We start from the raw sequence: 27,372 nt of genomic DNA, 5'->3' as shown, positions 1-27,372 counted from the left end.
AGAGGAATACCTGGTAAAAAAAGGGTAAAAATAAAAAACCAACCCCAATAGTCGGTTTATTTTGGGAAAACAAAAACCCTCTCAAACCCTCCTCAACTCTATTCCTCTCCCCCACAAACCTCTCTTTTCCCTCCTCTCTAGTCTCCACTGCCTCCTCCTCCTTCAGCGTTCTATGTAGTTGTTCCGGCAAAGTACATAACATACTTTACCTATAATCACTCACATATTCTCTCTCTCCTCTAACTTCACCACTCTCTTTGTCACTTAAAACCTTATATATAAACACTCTTAATTATCAGTCTGTACTTCTTTCACAACAATCATCAATGGCGACATCGAAGGAAGCTCAAGCGGTGAAGTACCTCAACACTACTCCTGGACACCGCAACCGCCGCTTTGTGGTATTGCTTTGTTTCACTATAAGTTTTATTTTATTGTTTCAATGTTTTTCTTTTTGTTTGATTGGAATATTTGATTGTTGGAATTAATTATGTGCAGTTCAAATCATTTGCACAAAGAATTGATGAGCTTGAAATCGATGTCTTTCGAAATCTCGATACTGTCAAGGCTGAGCCCTCTTCTGGGTCCTCTTTTTTCTTGGATTGTTTGATACAATGGAGGGTATGCATTTCATCTGTCTAATTTTCTAATTAGTAGTGTACTTCGTTTTTTGAAAGGAAACTGAGATATTAGATTAAATCAAGCTCCGCCAAAGTAGTGATACTTTGGGGAAAAGAGTCAAACCATACAATTTCGGAATTACATAAACAATCCCAATGAGCTAACAAGTGGGCTACAGCATTGCCTGCTCGCGTAACATGTAACATAGTAAAAGAGACTAAATCCCTGGCTATCCTAATAATATCATCAAAAAATACGAAATAGACTGTTACTGCAATTCATGTTAATGAAGATGATATTGTTATTGTTTACTTCTTTCATTGATTTTTGCTGTCTGGGGTTTTGATTCAGGAGTTAAATACAGCTGAGGATTTTATTTCATTCTATGAAGAAATTATGCCATTTGTACAGACTTTGCCTTTGATTCTATTACACAAGGATATTATAGTCTCAGGACTGCTCTCTAGGTTACAGTTGAAATCGCGGCTTTCTCTAGAGGCTATTCTCAGGTTTGCCTTTTCTACTGGTTTTCGAGAGTTAAAAGAATTTGATTTCTCTACAGCTTTCCACCGAGTGAGGGAGCCTTACAACAATGTGGCATTATTTTTTATTGAGAATAAGTGCTTCATTACTTGTAGGTCAATTAAATTTGAAAAGTTCATTGACACATCGTGGAACTTTGTAACTTATTATCTTTTTCTTATTTTGTATTTTCTTAAAGTTTCAATCTTTGAATGTTTTAGAGTCTTTTAGTTACTATGTTCATCTCTTAACTTACAACTTGGGAATTGAGGATGAATTCTCCATTTACTTCTACAGGTTGATTGCAGAGTTATCAAGAGATCTACTTGAAGATTTTTTACCGTAAGTTTTGTTATTGTCAGCATTAAATTTTTTGATGTAAATTTCCTTGCACCTTTTTCTTGCAGTATTGTATTGATTTTCTGTATATTCAGGGCTTGTGCTCTCCTATTTTTTAATTTGTATATTTCTATTGCTATGTTCTTGCTGTTTTAGTTGGATTCTTCATTTGAAGTACCACCAAATGAAGCTAACCAACTGAAGTCAACAAGAAAGTAGCAAATCCGTCTCGGTCTTACCACATATGTACCAATTGCTTCTTTCACCAAAATACTATCATTTTGAGAGATTAAAGTACCACCAAATGAAGCTAATCAACTCATGTCAACAAGAAAATATCAATTCCTTCTTGTTCTAACCATACATATGTTTCAATTGCTCCTTTCACCAAAATACTATCATCTTGAGATATTAGGGTACCACCAAGATTATGACAGCTTCTTTCATGTGAAATAGAGCAGCTTTCTTCCAAAGATTGTGATACTGTTAAAGGCATTTAACCAACTTCTTTCATGTAAAATATGGCAGCTTTCTTCCAAAGATCGTTGACTCTTACCTGGCTCTTCTGAGAGATGGTGCTGACAAGCAACCGGAAATTATTGAGCAGGTCTGCTTATATCTTATAGGAAGTTATGTGTTTTCGGTCTATTGGACTTATTAGACTTTGTGAATAATTCTGAAAGAGTTGATAACGTTGCTGCAGATATTCACTTCGTGGTCATATATAATGATGTATCTACAGAAGTATCTCACACGAGATGTTGTTCATGTTCTCAAGTAAGTGGAATTTGTTTTAAACATTATGACATTTTTGATGTTGTTCACGTTCTCAAGTAAGTTGAATTTGTTTTTAACATTATGACATTTTACCCTGATGGTCCTTTAGTTTATACTACCTCTGTTCACAATACATGCATCATTTGCTTTTTGACGTATTTTAAGACACTTATTTGAACATTAATATTTCTAATTGCGTATAAATAAAAAATTTAAAAAAGTTGATATTTCGTATCTATGCATTGAGACGAACTCAAGAAGATCCTACTTGACTATATTTTTTCTTTCACAATGTTGAGAAAGATTGTCAAAGTTGGTTGATAAATAGTGCCGAAATGAGAAATGGTGCATTAATTGTGGAACGGAGGTGGTATTTGACATTCTGCTAAGTATTAACTTGTGTACAATATGCACTCACCTGCTAGTTGTGATATGTCTATCAAAATAACCACTTCTATTACTGGTGCCTCTACGTATGCAAAGTGATTAGGGGATAGTTATCCGTGTTACATTGGGAATTATTATTATCTTAAGCAGATATTACTTTGTTCTTTTAGTGTGAGAGGAGCTGTTTGGCAAGTTATAGTATATTTTTCTTGTTCTTAATCTTTAAACGTTTAGGAGTATTTTCATTTTGCAACTAGCAGTTCTCATAATTCGTATTTGCTCCTGTTTTGGTTTAAGAATGACCCTAGACAACCAATGAGTCGCTGAAACTGAAGTGATTGTTTTGCTAGAGGTTAAAACAAACGCGCAAGTACGCAACTTTGGTATTATTCGGCTCTTTCATAGATTCTGGGGTAATTGTTAGATCCTAATCTAAAGTGGGAATGGAATCACAAAAAGATAATTTCACCCATAACATCTATATAAGCTTTTTGTATGAATGCATTTCAGAACAACTTACATTTTGGGTGATTTTGAGACGACTCTCATAGTTTTTCTAGTTACTTTGTTCTCTATTACAGTGCTGTAAGGAGTGGAAGATGTGTGCCCTCCATAGACATAAGGAGAATTTCTGTATTGCATTTAGGATGGATGATATTAGGATGTAGGATGATTGGGGTAAGAGTTATATGTGCTAGTATCTGTTGCATGCGACGCGTGCGTGACATCGTGTGTAAGTGATTTTGTGGAAGTTTTTAATTTAATTGTTATCTAAGTAATATTGTTCTATTTTATGTTTTTACTGGTGCAGATGTAAGATGTAACTGTCTTGCAGTTGTAGGGATCCTTTTTTCCCTTTTTTTTTAAAAAAAAGAGAGAATGCAATTAGTAATTTTGTTTGGTTATTAGGGGTATTTTGGATAAAGAGGGTGGACACCAAAAGGTCAGGAATTCCCATATATAATAGAGATGTTGAGATGGATGTGTGGGAATATGTGAAGGGATAAAACTCGAAATAAAGATATTTGTAAGAAGGTTTTTGTTAATTTGTTATAGATATTGTGGATAAGATAAGAGAAATGGTTGTCTGTTTGGAAATGTGAGGCGGATGATGCACAACAAGAGTATTATGGCAGATTAAAATTATAAAAATATTAGAAGAAGTTAAGGGAAGCCAAGGATGACCTCAATGGAGGATGTTAAGGATGATATGAAGAAGTTGGTTCCGCAGTGCATATAATATTAAAGGGAATGCAGTAAGATTTATGTTGCTCAGACATGGATTAAATGTGTACTTGGATAAAAATGTTTACGTGTCCGACTCGACTATCTTGTAGAAAAAGAGTAAAGTTTTGAGTTTGAAATGAAGTATCCAAGTGTTTTTGTCGATACGACATGACACTTGACTCTTGATGTAAATAAAGGTGTCGAAGTAGCATTTATGGAATCATAAGATGTAAATGGTCGACCATTGGAGATGAAAGCTTGGGTCATGATGATTAATGCGTTGACCTTGGAATCTCTTAAGGACCTTTCCCCCTGTATATTTGCTTGTCTCTTGTTATTTTATGTTTGCTTCTCCTTTCTTAAATTAATTTTGGTTATTTTATCGTATATGATAGGTTGAAGATTTTTTTAATCTTTCTAGGTATTAGCTTATTGTTTTCAACTTCTCATATTAGGTTATCCTCTCTTGAATCTTTGAACATATACATATACAAGGATTATAGAGAGCGGAATTACTTTTCTCTCTTATTTTCGGTAAATAGTGAAGAATAGATTAGAAAGACACCAAGGGGGTGTCACTCATGTGCAAAAGGAGGGCTAAGTACAATATGGCTCTAAGCATTCAAGCTGTTGGGAAACACTTGATCTACAAAAGCAGGAATAGCCAAGTGATGCCCAGAGAATAGAACATGACTCTACAAAAGTCTCAAAATTGGAAGTCCGAACCTTCATGAGTTGTTTGTAAAAGCTTAGAGAGGAATTACTTCTATTATATTGCTATCTATGATTTCGTTATCTTCGATATCAACTTTAGGGTAATATAATGTCATAGATTCATGTGGATTTTCGCAATGGCATTTAACCTTATGTTGCTTGGAAAGGTCAAGATGGTTGTACTTTAAGGGAGAAGAAGGAACATTTTTATTTTGAGTAATTAGAATGGATTAGTTTAATCGAGTGTAGAAATGAAGAAGTACAGGTATATCTTTGAAGAAAAGATTAACGTGCAAACCATATATCCATATGATTTGTATATTGATGTTTCATTGCTGCTTCCTTAAAATGGTCACCCTCTTGCTATATGTTATTGTTGGTATACAAACTACGCTATGGTCATTATTAATTGGTTCAAATACTTTTGATTTACTTTTGATCTTGTTGCTTTGGAACTTTTGCTTATGTAGGGTAACAATCAAGCTAAGATTTTATCCCAAAGATTTTGTCCAGGAGTTTATGGCTGAAGCACTGTCATTTTTGATGAGAAATGCACCTACTCAACAGCTTGTAAAAGGTATTGTGTGATGATCATATAATTTCCAAGTTCAACTGCCTCCGTATTTAAGCTTCTTTTTGGCTAGTTGCAATGTGCCAGTGTTAATCTTCTTGCATACAGATACACAAACCTAACATTTCTTGTCGGAACGTGGGGTCATATTTTTTTGTTTTTTCGAATGATAGTCAGCCAAGACTATGGACTGTTTGACATGCATTAAGGAATTTTGTGAGGGAGTTATGAGAGCGATAATGCCCTTGTTTTGGACATGTTGAATCCAATGTAGGATGAAGTGGGTCCTTCGCTTCCTTGTGGACCTTGTATGTTGGGCGTCACAGGAGATATATAATGTATCAGACTTCTAGCAGCATTTGGGTGTCTATAGTAGGAAGTGTTGTTTTTTGGGGGGCATAATTTGGTGCTCTAATGTGCATACTGTGGTGCCTTGGGCAAGATATGGTGCTCTATGTGATAAGCTTACTAAGAAAATGCTCGGGAGGATTAGAATGTGGAGTTTGAGGCACATTTTCTTTTTGGAGGGAGAAGGCAGTTGGTAAATGCAGTACTGCTGATGATACTGGTCACAAGTTTTTCTGCTTTCCGAAGCTGGGATCAAGCAAATTATCTCCATCTCTAGAGCTTTCATATGGACGGTTCAATGTTATAGTGCTAAGCCTGGGTATGTCAGTTTGGGATGAGGTTTGCAAGCAAAAAATTCATGGAGGATTTGGGTTTAGATTGAGGCTATTTGGAACAATGCTATTTTAGGGAAGCAAGCTTGGAGTATGTTTTAATTACCTCATCTTGAAGGAGGGTAACAAGAGATTTACGGGAAGGAGGGGGAGGGGGGTGCACGGGCCACGGGGTTAGTAGGGAGTGTGTTTTAATTACTTTATCTTGAAGACCATATAGAACTTGTGCATAGCCAACACATATTGTCTTGTGGTTATTAGATTTTTGAGCCACCTTCGGAGTGTGTTTTGATTACTTCATCTTGAAGACCATATAGAACTTGTGCATAGCCAACACATATTGTCTTGTGGTTATTAGATTTTTGAGCCACCTTTTCTATGATCCATTTCAAAGGAAAATCCTCCTCGTTCAACCAAGAAGAAGCATTGCACACACAATCATAGTTAGAGTCATACACTTACATTAAGAAAATTGAAAATTTGATAAAACAAATAGACAAAAAAATTTGCTTACCACTAACATCTTTACATTGCCGTCCAATTTAGTTTTCTTCCTAGGTGATGCTGGAGGAAAGCTAGTATGGCGGCTCCTTAAGCATATGTCGAGGAAGTTGTATCACTTAAGACTTCGAAGAAGAGTGGATACATCTTCATGCCATCATCGGGCGACATGATCAAACACCATACAATGAGCATTAAGAGAGCCATTTCCCGCTTCTTGTAGTCCAAATCCTTGTTGCAGATAATACTCGATAAAGTGGCATCGAAACATAGGGAGCAACTTCCACTTCATTTTCGTAACAAAATTATGATCATTATATTGGTGGATAAGAACTGGTTTGCCATCAATGCGCAATCTAGTAAGGAATAACATATCTTGAAGTGTTATTCGAAGTCGTGTCTATTGATGTCAAATGCTCCATCGTAAAACTCCAACACCTTTGACAAAAAACACGTCAAAATTGAAGCCGTGGGCAACAATAAAGCGTCAAACAGACCGCCCAAATCTATCACATGATAAGAAAAGTCGAAATTTGAATCATATAAAGTTTGTCTGGTTTCGGCATGAGTTGTAAGGCGGCCAACAACATTCACCTTTATGCCAAAGACATCAGTCACTAATTAAAACATGCAATAATAAAAATTCATAACAAAAAAATAAGGTCTAATAATAAAATTCCATATTTCTAACAATAAATCAAAACTATAAATTGAAGTACCTGAAATCCTCCATACAGTTCTCCATTAAGGCCACCAAAACAACAAACTCTTTCCAACTAACAATATATCTCCTTTGTTGGAATGAACTATTTGCTTTTGTGGTCGTAATTTGTATGGAGGATTTGAGATACTTTAAATCATAGTTTTGATTTATTGTTAGATATATGGAATTTTATTGTTATACCTTGTTTTTTGGTTATTAATTGGTCATGATGATGATGTAATATTGAATTTTTATTATTGCATGTTTTAATTAGTGACTGATGTCTTTGGCATAAATGTGAATGTTCTTAGCCGCTTTACGACTCTTGCATTCTCTATATGATTCAGATTTTGACTTTTTTCATCATGTGACATGCTTTATTGTTGCCGAAACCTTCAATTTTGACACCTTTTTTTGTCAAAGATGTTGGAGTTTTACGATGCAACCTCTAACTCCTTTGACATCAATAGGCGCTGAATTGGAATAACATTCAAAATGGTTTTATTCCTTGCTAGATTGTGCATTTGCAGTTCTTATCCATCAATATAATGATAATAATTTTGTTACTCTTCCCGAAAATGAAGTTAAAGTTCCTTGCTATATTTCACTGCCACTTTTATCTAGTAATTATCTTCAACAAAGGATTTGGATTACAAGAAGCGAAAAATGGCTCTCTTGACCAGTCCATAGAAAAGCTTTATAAGAGGAGTTAATTTGCTTGATCACATCTTTGGGAAGCAAAAAAATTTGTGACCAGTATACACGTAGCATTTACCAACTGCTTTCTCCCTGCAAAAGAAATGCATACTAAGTTTAACAAGGAGTTTATTCCTATACTATTTGTGATTATTTGTAGATTGGTTTAGAATTTATATTGCCTGTATAAAGGGCTTTAGGTTTTTGATTATGTGAATGTGATTGGAATTAAGAGATTATGAGAGCAGCTGAGACCTGAGTTGCTTATTCGTTCAAGGTTTATTAGCGGTTGGATCAATTTCTTTAGTTTAGGTCCATTTGACTCTAAAACACCGGGGGTCTTTTGAAGTCCGTTTCAGCTAACAAATCATATCACTCTCTGACATCCTGCTTGTATATCTGTTTTCTGTGTGTTTGGTTTGTAGTTATAAATTAAGATATCTATGTTCCTACATCTTAAATGATCGGAGTATATAGGAGAAATTTTAAGATGGTGCTTTTTCTTGCGGCTACGTTTTTTTTTGTTGGCTACGTCAGATGCTTCGTCTTTTTTGTGTTCTTCACGAAGTCTTGACAATATTTGAGCCTGAAACGGTTATCATCACTATTTATTTTGGTTTTAGCTTGGTGCGAATGTCTAATCGTCAATTGGTTAAATTCAAATTCATAAACAAGCCAGAGCCTTTTTGTTTTTTCTTTCATGTTTTGATTAATGATTACCATCAGCAGGTGTTCGGAAGATTCTATGTGAAGCTGCAAGAAAACCATCCCAGACTAAAAACTTTGGAGTTAGTGCTTTGCTGTGGCATATTATGAGAGGAACATCGTCCAAGTTTCATTCACGAGCAGGTCGAGTGCTGCGCTTATTAATAAATGACCGCAACTTAAGTATAGGTGACAGATTTAACCAAGGTAGGTGCGTTTGCGTGCCTTTCATTTTTCTGTTAATTTTGCACTCTCCTACTATCTTATGAGGCTTCCGCCTCCATAAAATAACCTCCATGCTTATTTACTGTACACCATCCATATTTATTTTGTATTTTTTTTCTTTCTTCCTCCTCTACTTATCTTCCTTTATAACCATCACCCCCCATCCACCACTGCCACCAACACCCCAAACCCCCCCAACAACCCCAGCCTTATCCTTCCCTCGCCCCTCCCAGACTCACTGCCCCTCCTCCCATCGCCCTCACACCCACTCCGCTCCTTTCCCATCCCCTCCTCCCTCTCTTCCCCCACCTCACCCACCTCCTCCCTCTCTCTCATCCCTTTGTCCCCTCCTCCCTCTCCCATCTGCTCCCTCCCTCCGGAAAAAACGGTCGGTTTCACCATGGTGGAAATGAAAAATTGCTTGGTTCATGCTAAAAATTCTGAAGTTTTATATATATTTGAGGTAAAAGAAGTAAAAAAATAATTACGAAATACATATAAAATATGGGCATGGGCGGTAAATAACAGGACCCTAGAAGAAGGTTTTACACTATATTCTTTTCACCATTCTATGTCTGCAGGAACTGAGACTGTTACTGAAGTTGTGATAATTGCTCTGGAAAGATGTATGGAGTTAAATCCCAATGAGCTGGTGCTGATGTGGGACTGCTTGTATGAGGAAATAAATGATTGTGTATCTGGCGAATATTCACAACATTTATCTCGTCTTCTATCGGTGCTCATATCAACTATTTCTGTTGATCGTGGTCGAAAAGTTAGTGGTAAGTTGGTATACTTTTCTAGGCTGTGAAGTTAGATGACTCATTCTGAGTGGGACTGGTATCTTGAAATATTTGCAGATTACCAGCCAATACTGGAATTAGTCGAGTTGCTCATAGGAGAATTTATATTGCCCGATGTTAGTGGTGGAGCAGAGGGGTTGGTATCTGAAGCTGTTGATAAGATCCTTCAGCTCATGCTGTGCGTTCTCGATGGAATATTCAGTACCGACAATATGACTGTTATCCCTAGAATTGCCTCGCAGTGGGCTCCTGTCTTTCAATTAAGGAGCTTAAGGTATCCTACGTTCAAAATAATTGGTCGCATTTCTTTGGTTGAATCTTAGGCTTTTCTCTGGATGTAACTTATATCTAGTTGACATGTTTGATTCCGTGTTTCAGTTTGCTTACATTTTTGAAAGAGTTGGTCTTGAAGGACTATGCTATACTTGCATTCCGAAGTAATATTCTGAGGTAGAAATGGACGCATGGAGATATTGTCTATTTTGATCATTTTTGATAAAAATTACTTATCATGTCCATTTTGTCATTTTGATAGTGGTTGGCTGAATGTGCTGAATTTATCAAAGGGAGAAGCTCTACTTCTGATGCTGGAATTTTGTGAAAGGTTTCAAGTTAAAACAGGAGGTTTTAGTGTAGTAGAAGGAATGCCGGAAGAGCTGGTTTTAAAGGCTCGTTGTTTCTTTCAGGAAGCAGTCTGCAACTGGTTTGGAGTGTTAAAGAGTATGAGAGATGGGGATATGACCATTAATCAAGTAGATGAGGGCAATTTGGCTTTACTTTGGGGAACCATCTGTTGCTTCCCTTATTTCTTATCTGCTGAGGGGGATGGGTTTTTGATGGACTTGGTGGATGTAATCAATCAACTATTGACAACTGAAGCAGGTATAACATCTTAACTCAATAGTTCCCTAGAGTTAAACTATTTATGGACTTGGTAAAAGTAATATTTTGTCTCAATACTATCAACAGGCAGCCACAATGTGGATTCATAACCTATCTGTTTATTCTCATCCTGAAAGTAACATGGAAGAGACCACCTTCATTGTGAGGCTGCGCCTCAAGAGGCCTTATTAATGATTCACCTACACCATGTTTGGTGACTCGGTTTCAAAAATGAATGTGACAACTGAGTGAACTGACAACTACGTAGGTTTTAGGCTTTTAACTAAGTAAAAGTATGGGAAAAATCAATGTCTTTTAATTTCTTTAGTAGCTTTACCTTGGTTACGGCAGAGAATTATGTGTGGATGTTGTTGTTGGGGTCTTGATTCTGGAAGCAACAAAAGGCTGCATCATGGCTGTGCTTGACAATGCCAATTATCGTCCTTGTATTAGTCATGGGCCATGGGCCATGGCGCTTATTTAGATCTGCATTGGCTGTATCAGTTGAGCAATAAGGTCATTGTCCTGCATGAAGCTACTATAGTTGGACTAAAAAACCATGTGCTTCTTATGTTAAGGTTTAATATTTTTTCAGGAATTTGCATATCATTTGGAAGAAGACTGTTTGAGTAGTGGCTTGTTTTTTTTAATTGCTTGGCAACATACAACTTTGACCATTGATCTCTTTAAAACGTATTTGTAAAAATTATAAAATTTGATATTTATAGAAACAAATCCAAGAACATTTTATATTGTCTTTTTTGCTTTTATATATCAATAGAAAAAAGGTCAAAGGAAGGTGCATGAATAGTGCGTAAGTCGAAGTTTGTCGCTTGTCAGGAAATGGAGGAAATATTAGTTAGTAATCTCATTCTCTGGATGACTTTTGGAAATGATGGCTTTTTGTGTTGCACTTCATATTTGCTGCTTTTTGCTAAATTCTTTCCTTTGACTTTGTCTCTTTGTTTTAAACTAAAAGGCTGCAGATTTTTTGGGTGAGTGCTGTTTATTGCCTTTTGGTTCTTTGTCTTAAGGACTGAAGGAGATCGTTCGAATTTTAACTTTTGACGTATTACAGTTCATTATGTTTATTTATTATTTCTCACTTGTGAATGTTGTTCCAGATGTTATTGGTGGAGTTCCCAAACCAATTTGGCAGGGCCTTGTTGGTGCTGCTTTACACAGTTATCGGAATGCAGGAAGAACTGAAAGATTTGAAATTGAAGATATCAGCAGGATTTTGCATTTTGGAAAAAGTTGCAAGTCATCTTGGAAAGTTCTGTCAGCCGTGGCAGATTATTTGGATTTAAGTTATGGGTAAGTAAAGTGGTCGTTTTACTCATATTAACAACCATGCAATCCCGATTCTTTGCAGCAATTTTACATATACTTGATTACTGTCTCATAATGCTTGCACAAATGTCAGGTCCAGCCTGCAAAGTAACAACAATGTTGAGATAACACATCCAAAGCTTAAAGCAGCAGAACTGTTGGATGCTATGAATGCATATTCAGAGAATTTGTACGATCCCAATAAGGAACTTCGTGTGTCAACCCTCCGAGTATTGTGTCATTATGAACTTCTGAATCACGAATCATTGAGATCAAAGCAGGTTGCTGACCGACAGATGGATATGGAGGTTTCTGATGTAAATCATGCTGGCACACAATGTGGCGATGTACATATTTTTATTGTCCTTTCTCTTTGTGGCTTTTATATATATTATTTAAAAAGTTTACTATTGAATATTTGTTGTTTTTTGTGATATTTAGGTGTTTAAACTGCTTCTCTCAATTGAGCAAACACCTATCTCAATCGCCACTAGTAGAAAGCTGACTTTGCTAGTATCTAGAATACGGACATGTCTTGCTGCTCCAGGGACACCTGAAGTCTATGTATTGCCTGCATTATATGGCAGTATTGGGCTCTTATACAACCAATTTATGGATTTATCAAATTCAACTGTAGAGTGCCTTTCTGCTATGATCATCACATATCCTGGGCTCCTATGGGATAGGTTTATCGAAATTTTTGAGCGTTGCCAGACCAGCTTCTTGAAAGCTCATGGGTTAGACAACTCAAATGTGGAATCATTTAGTGAGACAACTGGTATGTGCTGGATCATCCTTCAGCTTTGCGTATGCCGTCAAAATTCTCTTTTATTGAAACTTAATCCCATTATTATTTGTCGTGTTATCTGTGTTACTGGGCAGAAGGTTGTATCTGTTAATTGTCTCTGATGTGTTGTTTGAGTAAAATTGAACTTGTTCTGTTGTGATCTGACATTTTTTGTCCAAGAGAAAAGGTGAGGTGAACTGACTATGGGTTTCTCTTTTCATGATATTCTAATTGCTTGCTTGATCTACTGTCCCAGATTTGGTGGAACGGTTTCGCTCGTTTTGTGGCACAGCATACTGTGACAGTTCCCGCTCATCAATATTGTCTCTGCTACTCCAGGCTTTAGAGAAGATTCCAACATTTATCGAGGCTCATTCTCGGCAAATTGTTCCATTATTTTTGAGATTTATGGGTTACAGTGAAGAAAGCCCTTGGTAACTGACTTCAGCCCTGCTGAATAATTTAATTGTTCTAAGGTTGGGTGTGCCATGTCAACATATGGCTTGTATAATCTTTCTAATGTTCTGCCACTTGTGGTTTTGTTGTAGTTTGGAGTCTTTTGATTCACAGGTTTGTGGAGTGAAGGATTGGAAACTTGTACTCATGGAGTGGCTTAATCTATTAAAATTGATGAAGAATTCCAGATCCTTTTACAAAAGTCAACTATTGAAAGAAGTTTTGATCAATAGGTATGTAAAGTCTGATTAGTTAGTTTGTTGATTGTTGTCACTGGACTGATGAACGTGAGGTTTCCAGGCTGTTGGACAACAATGATGCTGATATACAAATAAAGGTTCTGGATTGTCTTTTGAACTGGAAGGATGAATTTTTGCTTCCTTATGAGAAACATTTGAAGAATCTTGTCAATTCAAAATATTTGAGAGAAGAGCTTGCTACCTGGAGTTTGTCCGAGGATTCTAATTTAGTTGAAGAAGAGCATAGAGCCCAAATTGTTCCTCTTGTTATTCGATTGCTTTTGCCAAAAGTCAGAAGCCTTAAAACACTAGCATCAAGGAAGGTAGTCTCACTAACTTTCTGGTTGATGTCTTTCTGCTTGATTGCAGTTTTAGTTCTAGTTATCCAACATATTAATTCTGTCCTCTCTTACAGCATGCAAGTGTGAGCAACCGAAAGGCAGTGCTTGGGTTCATTGCTGAACTTAATGTTTCGGAGCTTCCTCTTTTCTTTCAATTATTGATGAAGTCTTTGCAGATAAGTGAACCTAGTAATCACGGAATGGAAAGTTGTACCGGGATTTCTAAGAAAAACAATATGGATGAGTTTGAATTGTCAAGTTTATTAGATCTTTTCACCACGGTGAGGATCTTGGCTATTCCCTGGAAGAAGAGATATGGGTTTCTACATGTGGTCGAGGAAATTTTGAGAATATTTGATGCTTCACGTGTTAGTCCATTTCTTGACCTTCTGTTGGGCTGTGTTGTCCGGGTACTCAAAAGCTGTGCTTCAAGTATTCCCAGTAGAAGTAATAAGCAGGCTGCTCAACTCGACAATTCTTCTGATGTTACCTTGCCAGAAGATGGAAATGAAGCTGTGAACCATGTATGGGTAACTTAAATTACGGGGATAATGATCTATATTGTTATTGTTATGTTATTTATATGCATTAGTAGGTTAAGTTAAATTGACATATTTGAGAGTGTCGCGTGTTTTTTGGCTTGCGGAGGGTGAACTGAGATCTGCCCATGTTTTTGTTGAAAATGGTGTTATTGTTGTATTTGACCCTGTATTTATTATCAATTTTATATATGCAGAATACTGATCTGTGCTATGTTATATGTACAGACCAGCTTGGATGTCAAGCAGTTCAAAGAAATGAGATCGTTATGCTTGAAGATCATTTCGTTTGTTCTTAATAAGTATGAGGGTTATGATTTGGGCTCTACATTTTGGGAGATATTCTTTGAGGCAGTGAAGCCTTTAGTACATGGATTCAAACAGGAGGGTTCAAGTAGCGAGAAGCCAAGTTCCCTGTTCTTTTGCTTTATTGCAATGAGTCAGAGTCCGATTCTTGTGTCTCTTTTATGCAGAGAAAAGAACCTGATACCAGATATCTTTTCGATTTTATCTGTTCCAACAGCTTCTGAAGCTATAATTTACAGCGTTCTCAAGTTTATCGAGAACCTTCTAACCCTTGAAGTTGAACTTGGGATTGATAGATATGCTATAGAAGAAGTTATACTTTTAAACCTCGAGGGTCTTGTTGACAGCCTGCATACTCTTCTTTACAATTTCACGGAGAAAAAAAGGTATTATTTTGTTCCTTATGGCTGGTAATATTCTATGTTTTTATCTAATAAAAGCAAAGGTTTTGTTATCAGTGCTCTTATTTGCTGCTTGTATACTTCTGCCTAGTTTGATTGAGCACATCATAGTTCTTCAACCATCGGAGGAATGAATTCTTCTTTCTTTCTTGTAGCTTCCTTCATTGTGTATTCATCTGCATTACGTTATTCTTAGATGTGCGGCAAGGTTATTTAGGGCAGAATTACGTGCCATAATCTTGCCTATTTCCCTCTCACTCCTGATGCTCGGGGGGTGGGGGGGGGGGTTGTCCTTTGTAAGGAAAAAAGTATCTTTTCTTGGAGAGGCTGAAACCTAATAGACGTATGTATTAAACAAAGTTTGGATTATGTTGTTGACAATGATCCTCATAACTAAGGATTAATATTGTTAGATGCTTCTTTTGTCTATTATTGAGGAAACAAGCTAATTGTTGCCCTTCCTTGTCTTGTATTTGTGAGCATCTTCTGAGAACCATTTATGAGGAATGGAGAAAACATTGTTCTTAGTAAGACCTACCCATTGGGTCTGCCGGGTCGGGTTTAATTTACACTAGTTATTTTCAGGTTTGGGCTATCTTATGGGTGTAACTTTCGGAACAGGCTGAACAATGCGCTTCTATGACCTGACAGGTTTAGGTTGACCTTATGTTACTCGGACTCGGGTACCTATTTTGGGCATGGGTCCATGTTTAAGTGCCGAACTCGTCTATTTCACGAAATTTTCCATGACTTTGACCTAAAATGAATGGTTGAAGTATTCATATCCATGTCCAATTGTCGAGGATCCGGCACGAGTATTTGACTGTATGAACAGTTTGGTTAACCTAGGTTTGACCTGATTAGTTGGGGGATTTTAAGATGCTCTTTCCGTTTCCATCTTGTGTGCAATATAGATGACTATATCTCAAAAAAGCAATAGCTAGTTATATGTGATTTAGTGATTCATTGCCAAATCCAGTTGTACCGATGATTTCTTAGTCCAAGAAAAGCTAAGCTAGTTCCAATAGCAATAGGATTTCGGGAAAGAATAAATTTGCTCAAAATTCATTTTTTTCAGGTTAATATTTGTAATTTTTATATTGCAAGTGCTTACTGGATTTAGCTAGAGACTCAGGTTGGTCAAGGTTCTTGCTTATTATGCCACTATTCTCTTTTAGGTGCTTGTTCACCACCCGGTGTCCCCATGAAATTTTGTAGAATCCAATTCTCTAAGGCATTTATTTGTTCTCAATTGATGCCATATTGTTTGCTAATTGTATATAACATTGGCTAGTAACTATTTTTGAATGAATTTTATCTTTATGTTCTACAGTTCTATTGGTGGTTTGTGTGAAGAAGTGTTCTATCTTAAGTCTTTATTTATTGCTCCTGTTTGATGTATGCCACCCATCTTTCTCACAGAAAGTTGCTGAAACATCCTGGGGAAACGGTGTTGAGAGTTTTGAAATTCTTAGCAAAGTTCGTAAAGGATCAAGCGACAGCACGAAAGTTTGTGGATATCTTGCTTTTGCTTGCATCAGATGGAATCAAGAATTCTGGTTAGACCCTATTTCATTGTTGTCGTGAAGATTGTGTTTGTATAGTTTTTATAACCATTTGTTTTTCTTTTGTGGTAGATGTATGTATGGGAGCTTTGCAGATCCTCAGAGATATAGTTCCAGCCTTACAGAGTGAAACTAACACTAAAATCTTGAAGGCTATAACTCCTATTCTCATTTCCGCTCAAAGGGACGTGCGCTTGTCAATCTGTGATCTACTTGACGCTCTCGCTGAGAAAGATTCATCTATACGCTCTATGGTAAAGCTCCTTCCAAAACTTAGCTACTTAACTACTATAACTGAGTATTGACTTCGGTCCCGATTTATTTTTCCATTGTATGGTAGCTAGGATTTTGTATCTTCTCTTTTTGGCTATATATCTTATCCTTGTCAACCGTCTTGTATTTTGTAGGCAAAACTCGTATGTGAATTAAATTCAACATCTGCGATGGAAATGGGTGAACCTGATTTTGATATTATCATCAATGCTTATGACAGAATTACTGCAGACTTCTTCGTTGGTGTTAGAGAGGATCAAGCATTAGTGATACTATCCCATTGTATTTATGACATCAAATCTGAAGAATTAATTCTAAGGCAGAGTGCATATAAGTCGCTGCTTACTTTTGTTGAATTCTCTGCTCTCATAATTGGGGAAGGCTTGATGAAGCAGGAAGGTGATGACGGTTATTGGACTGATGTGCACATCCAGAGTATTGTAAATAAATTCCTTCTGAAGCACATGGGAGATGCAATGACCAAAGGAACAACAATGCGGAAGGTAGACAACTAGAGATCCTTCAAAATTATTGTCACTATTGATGTCCTTGTGATTATTCATATACTGGTTTCTCCATTCACATCTCAAGCAGTCATGGGTACATTGATTGATGGGTATGATTGTAGGAATGGATTGACTTGCTGCATGAGATGGTCCTGAAGCTTTCAGGAATCCAAAATCTTGGAACTCTGAAGGTCCTCTGCAGTGAAGATGCTGAAGTAGACTTCTTTAACAACATTGTTCACTTACAGGTATTAATCACCCCGAGCTGGTGGGGTTCCCTCTTGGCCTGATCCGGGTTTGTTCACATTTTTGTCAATTTTTTTGAAAATAAAGTTCTCCACCTGCTTTTGGTAATGTCTCTATTGAAGAATCTTAAATATTGAAGTGCTCTCTTCTCAAAGGAGTGTTACTGGATTATCTCTATTTGAATCTCTCGTGTGGCTAAGCTCTCGTATTTTGCAACTTCATCTGATTCAAGATATGGCTAGTTGAAATCGTTTCTACAATTTTCTCCTTTAACCTCGAAAATTTTAAATGCAAAGGAACAACCTTTCTAGTTTCTACCATTATACCATGAGTTTCACCCTATCTATTGGGTTATTCTTGTAGACTATGATCCTTTCCGTGCTTTTTCCCAACCTATCTTGGAATACCCAACACTTTTGAGAATCTTTGTTGCTGGCTGTTTCAGTGCTTAGTATTTTCTTTAATATGGGTTTCTTGCTACTCCCTTAAGGACTTGGCAGTTTTTCGCGTTTGAGGCCTTTGAGCTTTTTGTGGTAATTTGTGTAAAGTTGAATGGAAACGAGGAGCTTTGTGAGGGTAGCTTGTGCTTCTTGCTGTAAGTTGTAGCCAAGTACACCACTTGGAGCAAAACTTTGTCATTCCTTGATTTGGAGACAAGATCGCTAGCGATCTTTTCATAGCTTTAGGGCGTTATCACTTCATGTCTCACTTCCCTCTATGTACAGTCAACAGTGTCATTAGGTGAGGGTTTATTGCCTCCTCTTGCAGATGGGTGTCTCCACTTCATGTAACTGCACTCTACTATTATATGTTCCTTCCTGCCAAAGTAAAAGTCAATATGCATTTCATGAAATTCAATTTTTAACCCCCATAATCGATAAATCCTATTTGAGTACACAACTCACTGTGACTTGTGGTCAACACTTCCATACACTAACTCAAAATTGAAAATCCAACTGCTCTACCTTGCTCATATGTTTCTTTTAATGCACGGATTGGATATGAAGGAATGAGAAAAATGAAGTCTTGAACACATCATTCTGGATTGTAATATGTGTGCATTTGATGGAACTGTGATAAATTGAGCGGGGGTTGGGAGGTCGGAAGAAGAGAGAGGGACATAGGTTGGTTGTGGATGGAAGTAGAGAGGGTGAGAAAGACAGATTAGTTAACTTTTGGCATATCAGCAAAAGATAATCAGAAATTGTCAACAAATATTTGCATTTTGTGCCATATCATGACACGTTGCTGCCTCATATATGAAGTTAAGTCTGAAGGATTCTTGTGAATTATACTAAACTTACAAGGGTACTGAAGACACAACTATGTGTCTAAAGGTATACATAATAAATTTTCGGACTTGAATTGTTCTTGATTTGGTACATTGGTTTCTATTGTCTTTCGGGATGAAGATTGGCTTTTATTTGCATCTTAATTCTAATATCAGTCATTCTTAAGATTAAAGAATCAACCAAAAATAGTCTCTATTTTCTGTTACTCAGATTTGGGTACTTGTGTTCAATATGGGTACGTCTCCAAGTGTCCGTCTACTAGATTTTGTGTATTTTTTTCATAATTATAGCCCAAAATGAAGTGTCCGAGTGTCCTACCCATGTCCAAGTGTCGAAGATCTAGGTGAAATGAAGTGTCCCAAGTAACATAGGCTAAATGCCTAAATCTACTCACACATAAATTAATGTAATGTGCTCATGAGCAAGAGCTTCTATAAAGTTATTGGGGCATTGGTGTTGTTAAGGGACTATTAGAGCATGTTCAATGGAAATAGTTTCTCTTCTCTTATTATGTTTCCTTTGACGAGGAACGGACGTAGCGAATAAAGAACATTTCGAGGCAGCTAACCACTGTTATGTAGCAGACAACAGGGCGAGAAGGACGTGCTTTTTATCGAGCGTTAAGCAATGACCTTTGACGGAATGGAAAGTTCGGAATATGTTGCATAATGACGGTTACGTAACGGAGTGGCTGTTTTTTGTTCCTTTTCCCCATAGAGTCCGAGCGAAAACGGCTAGAACCGACTGGGCCTCTTTAAAGAGTTTGACGTCAGAGCTAGTCAACTCAATGGGGTGGATGATTATTATAGAGATTCCCAATACATCGTAAGATTCCGTTTCTTGAAAATTGGCGCTTTTCCAAACCCAGAAAACGGACGGAATTCTAGGATTACTCCTTGGAACAATACTTCTATGCATACCTCTTGCGGTTGATCCACACCGCACTCTATTCTCATAAGATTATACACACTAGCAAAGAGCCCACCTGGCGCTACATCATAAGCACATTGAGAACATAAATATTTGTAACCATATACATATAAAATAACAGCAATGGAAATGCATTCATACTGCTTTATTTATGAAGTCTCTATTCCTTGGTAATCAAAGTCCAACGATCTATGAACTAGCCCGTGTTTAACTAGCCAAGCACACAGATGACCCTGCATCATCTCCCTCATTTTTTTTTATTTGGACAAATATTTTATATTTACTTTACAATATGATGAAATTTCGGAGAATTGACCTGCTTCTTTCAATTCAAAAAAAAAAAAAAAGAAAGAACCCTGTATAATTCCTTCCAAGACACTTTGTCTTTACTATGTTTTCTGTGTTTGTAGTCTCTTTCTCTCTCTCTCTCTCTCTCTCTCTCTCTCTCTCTCTTGATCAACGATTATCCTGAATTTTATCTCTGTTTTGTATTCACAGAATGCTTCTGCTGGGTTTTATTTTCCTTTGTGGATCATTCTTTTGTATATCTGTCATTTAGACTTTATGAGCCATTTTTTATTCTCGTTGGCAAATAAGACTTTACCATCTTACTCTTTATTCACGTCGCCCCTTGGATGATCAAATAACATATGCAAATCAATATCATGATCATCATAAGCCCCTATAATTTTTATCGAAATTGCTGCATGCTTTTTGGAGAATCAAGAGCTGCACCAAGTAAGATTATCAAGTTTCAACCCATAAAGTCAACCAAGCGCTATAAATTTTGTAAATAACGACCCAAGCATTAGAGATCCAGGAAATAATCTATTGTAAGCCAGCCTTTTCTCACATAAAAGATTCAAGGTCCTGAAGATGATTTAAGTATTACACGAATGGACTGTCTGGAGTGCTCAATGTTTGATCATAATGAGGATCTGGAAGACTGGAAGCGGTGTCCTGTGCTTTCCTTTTGTACTTTTGTAGTGACGTAAGGAGAAGGCCATTATTTGTTACGCTTTAAGATAGCAGCCTATGTTTTGTACAGATTATTTGCAAATGTGTTGTTTTAGTGCACCTGCTGGCGCACCCAATCGATATATGTACATGTCAGACATTAGGTTTTTAAGGAATAAGGAAAGGAAAATTCCTGTAAAATTTGATTGATTCGCATATATGTAATGTAAGGATGGAAAAGTTAGCAGGGTTATGTAAGTTATTTCGAATATTTTGAGCCCTTGTGGTTTGAAGATTTTCTGTTGCTTTATGCCTGGACTACCATTGCCTCCTTTGCCCTACTCTTCTTCTTCGGGCACATATGGCATGGGTATAGACCCTTGTTCAGAGATGTTTTTGCTGGTATTGACCTCGATTTGGTTGCCTGATATTTTCAGTAATTAATTCATTGGTACATAGTATTTAGAGAATCCTGATCCCTGTGTGCCGTTAATTTCCTCATTGGTTATATTTTCTTCATATGGAAAAAGAAAGGGTCCATTCACTATTCTAATTCCTCATCATAGTTTATAGTTTCCATATTGCATATCTAACTATTTATGTTTTTAGATAGAAAAACATTGCTTGTGTACTACTGCTTTACTGATCTATTTCTGTCCTTGTAGAAACATAGGAGAGCCAGGGCATTATCACGCTTTAGAAATATTGCAGCTACTGGGAAGCTTTCTGAGGTTAGCTACATGTGTTTCACTCTTTTGTTGTTATACTAATTTCAGTTAACTAGATATTCATTTGTGTTTTTCTGCTTTACAGTTCATGTTGAAAAAAGTGTTCATCCCCCTCTTCTTCAGTATGTTGTATGACTTGCAAATGGGGAAGGGAGAACATCTAAAAACTGCCTACCTGGATGCTCTTGCATCTATTTCTGGTCAGCTAGGATGGAAATCATACTATAATATGCTAATGAGGTGTTTCAGGGATATGGAAAAGAGGCATGATAGGGAAAAGATCTTGTTACGTCTTGTTTGTTCTATTCTTGATCAGTTCCATTTTTCTAAGAATGTTTCATCCCAAGACTTAGGACTTCTTGCCAATGATGCGACAGAGAATGACCTCAAACCTATTTCAGTCATGCTATCCAATGTCAGTTCTCCCGCATTTTCTGTAATACAGGCCTGTCTTACTAGTATGGTACTGCCAAAGTTACAAAAACTGCTGTTATCTGATCCAGAAAAAGTTAATGTTATTATCAGCGTTGCCATATTAAAAGTTCTTAAATTACTTCCTGGGAACACCCTGGATACCCATCTTTCCAGTATTATTCATCGAATATCAAACTTCTTGAAAAATCGTCTGCAAAGCATTCGTGATGAAGCAAGATGTGCGTTGGTTGCATGTTTGAAGGAACTTGGATTTGAGTACCTACAATTTGTTGTCAAGGTCTTGAGGGCCACATTGAAAAGAGGATTTGAGCTTCATGTTCTTGGATATACTGTCAACTTTATCTTGTCAAAAGGCCTTACAGACTCTATGGTTGGCAGGCTAGATTACTGTTTGGGTGAACTGCTTAGTGTTGCTGATAATGACATTTTTGGAGAGGTATCCGAGCAAAAAGAGGTGGAAAAGGTTGCTTTCAAAATGAAAGAGACTAGAAAGCAGATGTCTTTCGATTCACTTAAGTTGATTGCTGAAAATGTGACTTTCAAAACCCATGGGTTAAAGCTGCTCTCTCCAGTAACAGCTCATATGAAGAAGCATTTGACACCAAAAGTAAAATTAAAACTGGAGACTATGCTAACTCACATTGCTGATGGTATTGAGAAAAACTCATCTGTTGATCAGACTGATCTTTTTATCTTCATATATAGCCTCATTGATGATTGGCTGTCTGATGAGAATCGTGAAAGTGAGACTTTATTGGTGGAGGGGTCAGTGATAGAAAAACCTTATGACGCAGGAACTAAAACAGCTATGAGATGTTTTGTTGGGACTGAACCACAGTGCTCATATCTTATTGCAGTCTTTGCTCTTCGACTGTTTCATAATCGTATGAAAAATTTGAAGTTTGACAAGAGCAATGACCAACTGCTCTCAATGTTGGATCCCTTCATAAAACCACTGACTATTTGCCTGAGGTCTAAGTTTGAAGAGATAATCTCTGCTGCGCTCAAGTGTTTATATCCAATGATAAGACTGCCTTCTCCGTCTCTTGAATCTCAAGCTGACAAGATAAAAGTGACATTATTGGACATTGCACAAAGTTCATCTAATGTAAATACTCCTGTAATGGAGTCCTGTCTGAAATTATTGACCGCCCTGCTCCAAAGCAGCAAAATTACCCTTTCCACTGATCAATTGCATGTTTTAATCCAGTTTCCTCTCTTTGTTGATCTTGAGAGAAACCCCTCCTTTCTTGCCTTGACACTTTTAAAAGCAATTGTACGTCGAAAGCTTGTTGTCCATGAAATATATGATGTGGTAACTCAAGTTGCAGAATTGATGGTAACTAGTCAAGAGGAAGCCATGCGCAAAAGATGCAGTCAGATACTGCTGCAATTCTTGCTCAATTATCAACTGTCTCAGAAACGCAGGCAGCAGCATCTTGATTTCCTTGTTGCTCATCTGAGGTAAGATAACGATCTTTACTTAGGAGGTATTCGAAGAGGAAAATATATTCTTCCCTTAGGCTACTTTACCTGATGGAATTTCTTTGCCAGGTATGAGCATGCCACTGGGAGGGTAGCTGTGCTGGAAATGCTTAAGACAATCATCAAGAGGTTTCCAGAGAGCATAATATTTGAACAGTCAAAGACATTCTTCCTCCATTTGGTGCATGCTTTGGCCAATGACGCAGATAATCAAGTTCGCTCCTTGATAGGCATTGTTATAAAACATCTTATCGGCCGCATAAGCTCACGACCACTTGAACCGATTTTGAATATCTGTCTTGCTTGGTACTTAGGGGAGAAACAACAGTTACGTAGCCCAGCAGCACAGGTAATGCTTATGTGATGGTAGAAGTAGTATACTGGTTTTTGTAGTTGGTGTGATACTGAGATGCATTTAATCTCTTTAATACACGTCATGTTCAGTGCCTTCGTTAAGTATTTTGAGGCTGGCTCTGTAGCTTGGGTTGGATATCTTGGAGAAAATATTGGGCTCGTTCCCTTTTGGCTACTTTTAATAGTTGCTTTTGTTTTTACACTTCAAAATATTTTTTTCTTGTGGCCACAGGAGTTTGTAAGTTCTGATTTTGATAGGCTTCATAGCAACTCCTATGGTTGCCAGTAGGGGCTTGCTTGCAATATTAAACATTTTCAAGCTAATTGCTTGACCATTGGAGGAGAAATGGGAATTTAGTTGGGCAAAGCAAAACTAGCCCAAACAAGCTAGGTGCTTGGTGAAATTTGCTGAAGAAAAGCCATTCCTCCAATATGTAGTGCGTGACAACCAACATTGAGTAATTGCTTTGCCTGAGATTCAATTGCTTGAATTTCAGTTATTAGCCACAACAGCTTTTTTTATTTCTTTTTCGACCTCCATTTTTTAATTCAATAATTTAGATAGTATGTGGGACCGATTCAAGCAATATGGGTTGTGGACTTGTGGCTAGCCATTGGGGAAATGTATAGCTTGAAAGTGTATTGTAAATCTGATGTGGCATGTCAAGGTAGATGAGAATGTTGCTTACCATTGGATATGGAGATGCTCTAATAAGTTTCTGTTAATACAGTTGGTGGTGGAACTTGTCATTGGAGTTATTTAGTAAAGATACCTTGCAAAATATTAGTCCTGAATTGATAATTGTTTGTTGCGTACAAATTAGATGTGGTAGGTAGTGAATGAACTCTGTGCCTGGCCTTGGAGACATGATTTCCAGGTCGAAGCTGTATGTGATATAATGGTTCTTTTCTGTCCACCGGTCTTAACCCTTGCTTGAGAATGAAGTTATACCTTAGCATACTAGACAACCATATGCCCATTTTTTCGCGACTTTGTAGGATAATTTTGCCTGGTGACTTGTTTTAGATTTCAGAGTCAATAAAGAGGATGTTCTTACTTTCAATGTATATTTCTCCAGGTCCTTGGATTTGTTGTTGAAGTGATGAAGAGAGGATTTCTCAAGCACATTAATGATGTACTGCCTAGAATGAAGATGATTGTGCAGTCTACCAATGATGTGTTAAATGTTGACCAGCTAAATTTACCGGATCATGAAACAATTCCCTTTTGGAAGGATGCTTATTACTCGTTTGTTTTGTTGGAAAAAATTCTTACACAGATTCCAGATTTGTTCTTTGCGAGGGATATTGAAGTAAGTTGGTTATCCTTGGTCCAAACTCTGCCTGTCTTTGCAAAAACAACTTTAGACAAGAGACTTGTATAGTTGTATGTGGTTGATCAAATACAATATTGATATTGCTTGATTACAACTGTCAATAAAGGAATATGAAAAAAATACTCTAGATAGAATACAAGTGACCCGTGCATGTTACTAAGCGCCAAATTCGTAAAAGGTTGGCAGTTCAGTAAAAGCTATAACATATCATATAATCGTGGTAGTGCCATCATTTCTTGGAACCACATGTTCCTGCTGCTGGATGCCCTTTAAATGGTTCATTAATTTTATCCTATAACGGGGTTCAGTTTCTTTTGTTTATTTTTTTGACCCTAAAAGATCAAACTAGGTGCACTTGTTTCCATTAACAGGGATAATAATTCATGGCCAGCAATGTCAAGTGTTTGTTGACCCACTTTCTGTTTGCAGGATATATGGCTAGCGGTCTCTGAGTTCCTTGTGCATCCGCACCCATGGATTTGTAACATATCCAACCGTCTTGTGGCATTATACTTTGAGCAGATGGTAAAGCAAGGAAAGAAAATAGGAACAACTTGCCTCACAAGCACAAGTAGGATGTTCTTGATAGCTTCCTCTCTATGCTGTCAATTGAAGATTCAACTCCCTGATAAAGGTGTAAGAAGACTTGTTAAGTGCAATATTGCATTTGCAATATGTGGGATTCAGTCTTTATTGCGTCAAACGGAATTCAATGATCCTGGTACATTTTGGCCCTCCCTTGATCCACGTGAGCAAGGATGTTTTCTTAAAGCTTGTCAGCTGCTTGATCCTAAAAGCGGAAAGAGTATTACTGCATTGTTCACTTGTGGATTTGATGATGAAAATCTTGGTCAGAAAAATAATGATATTAGCTACTTACTTGTGTCTGGTTTACTTAACACAATGGGAAGAGCTGCTCTCCAAACTGAGGATGCTCAGGTCAGTGAGCACTTAGATTATATAGCATGAATACTGAAACAGTTGCTCTTTGCTTGTAGACATCACATACCATCTAGTCCTGCAACCTCTTATTGCTATTTATATTATCTTTGATTTCAGACAAAGATGATTCTTGGCAGTATTAAACTGATTGCTGATCAGACCAGCCAGGAAGACTGCCAGCAGTACGCCTATCTGCTGCTGTTTCCAATTTACAAACTCTGTGAGGGCTTTGCTGGAAAAGTAGTCTCAGGTAATTTTTAGTCATTGTTACCCCTTCCAAATGTCCCTCCACATTTCATGCTGTGCTTATTGTTTTTGTTAGGTGTTGCACTGAACTATAAGTTCATTGAAGTACATTTTGGTGATTAATGTGTAGTGTCTTTTTCCATATTGGGCCAGCCAATTTTGAGTAAGGATTAGATTCTTTTAAAACCTTTTTTGTGTTGGAAAAAGGATTGGTTCTTTATAAGCCTTGCCTGTTAGGTAAATTTCAGCAGAGTAGAGAGATACAGAGGGGAGGGAAGGAGTTCTTTAGATTAGTATTGCCTTTTCCTCAGGGATAAATTACTGCGTCATCCGGGTCAATTACTTCATCTATTTTCTAGATCAGTTCTAGAAGGAATAGCTATTCTTTCCGTCCCAAAATTATGCCTTCTATGTCCAATGTTCCCAAATAAGTTGTGCCTTTGAATGGTTATCGTTGTGCCTGCTCTTTCTTACTGTTTTTTTTGTCAATAATCACTCTCTTCTGTTTGTCTCACTTTTATCACAAGTCGCAACAACTTTTTGTTTTTTTTCTCCTCTTCCGATTTTATATTGTATGCTTTAGATGAGTTATTTTTTGCCTATCTTTGTTAAATCTGGAAGACCCATTTTTCATCTCATCTATACTTTACAGATGATGTGAAGCAACGTGCAGAAAAAGTTCGTCAAAAGTTACAGGACAAACTTGGTATCCAGAACTTTGTACAAGCATACAACCAGATGAGACATGATCTTGGTGAAAAACGATTCAAGAGGAAGCGAGAGGAGAAGGTCATGGCTGTCGTTAATCCTGTCAGAAATGCCAAGAGAAAAATGAGAGTTTCCGCCAAGCATCAAGCCCATAAGAAAAGGAAAATGATGGCAATGAAGATGAGTAGATGGATGCGTTAGAACCCAACAAAGGTTGCAGTTGGCTCATCTTTCCTAGTTTGGCTATTAATTTTCCTCTGTTCCTTATAGGCGACACAGTTCTCCATTTTTGTGAGAGTTTTTTGTGAGAAAGGTGTCACGTAAAAAGAAACGGAGGAAGTATTAATGTAACGAGAGCTATAGAGAGGGATCGATGACAAGTTTAGGGTGATCGGATATAAACCTCAAGTAGGGAGGGGGATAATTCATTGATTGTTTATAGGGAGGGCGGCTGCTTGTATATAGATCGATGTACCTTAAATATGGGAGAAGCAAATTTTGTTAGAAAATTTATTTGCATGTATCTAATTGTCATTGATTAAAGATTGAAGATATACACTTGAACACTTGTGTATGTTTTCCTAAATCTTTATGGAAGCTTGGTAGCTTAAGAA

At 37.2% G+C, this 27,372-nt stretch overlaps 1 protein-coding gene across 3 annotated transcripts; it reads left to right on the top strand.

The window, feature by feature from the left end:
• Nucleotides 1–58: 58 nt before the first annotated feature.
• Nucleotides 59–27,372, top strand: LOC104889789 (uncharacterized). Of its 3 annotated transcripts, none has more exons than XM_048640084.2 (31): nucleotides 59–401; nucleotides 499–621; nucleotides 973–1,130; nucleotides 1,441–1,485; nucleotides 2,011–2,089; nucleotides 2,186–2,259; nucleotides 5,058–5,164; nucleotides 8,468–8,650; nucleotides 9,250–9,450; nucleotides 9,529–9,745; nucleotides 9,850–9,921; nucleotides 10,007–10,353; nucleotides 11,478–11,670; nucleotides 11,786–12,032; nucleotides 12,127–12,463; nucleotides 12,729–12,906; nucleotides 13,021–13,161; nucleotides 13,229–13,490; nucleotides 13,583–14,032; nucleotides 14,276–14,739; nucleotides 16,177–16,313; nucleotides 16,392–16,573; nucleotides 16,727–17,095; nucleotides 17,221–17,346; nucleotides 21,189–21,254; nucleotides 21,337–23,150; nucleotides 23,241–23,520; nucleotides 24,605–24,838; nucleotides 25,292–25,801; nucleotides 25,922–26,054; nucleotides 26,703–27,372. In XM_048640084.2, the coding sequence occupies exons 1-31, from the start codon at nucleotides 327–329 to the stop codon at nucleotides 26,957–26,959; spliced, it is 8,061 nt and encodes a 2,686-aa protein (XP_048496041.1). In that variant the 5' UTR covers nucleotides 59–326; the 3' UTR covers nucleotides 26,960–27,372. The 3 variants fall into 3 exon arrangements, with proteins under 3 accessions (XP_048496041.1, XP_010673398.2, XP_048496043.1); XM_010675096.4 differs by having other exon boundaries at nucleotides 60–401; nucleotides 11,780–12,032; XM_048640086.2 differs by lacking the exons at nucleotides 59–401; nucleotides 499–621; nucleotides 973–1,130; ... (5 more) ...; nucleotides 9,250–9,450; nucleotides 9,529–9,745 and having other exon boundaries at nucleotides 9,905–9,921; nucleotides 10,007–10,075; nucleotides 10,158–10,353; nucleotides 11,780–12,032.

Source organism: Beta vulgaris, chromosome 3, assembly GCF_026745355.1.
Source record: "Beta vulgaris subsp. vulgaris cultivar EL10 chromosome 3, EL10.2, whole genome shotgun sequence".
Classification (NCBI taxonomy): Eukaryota; Viridiplantae; Streptophyta; class Magnoliopsida; order Caryophyllales; family Amaranthaceae; genus Beta; species Beta vulgaris.
This window is presented reverse-complemented; position numbering and strand designations above follow the sequence as displayed.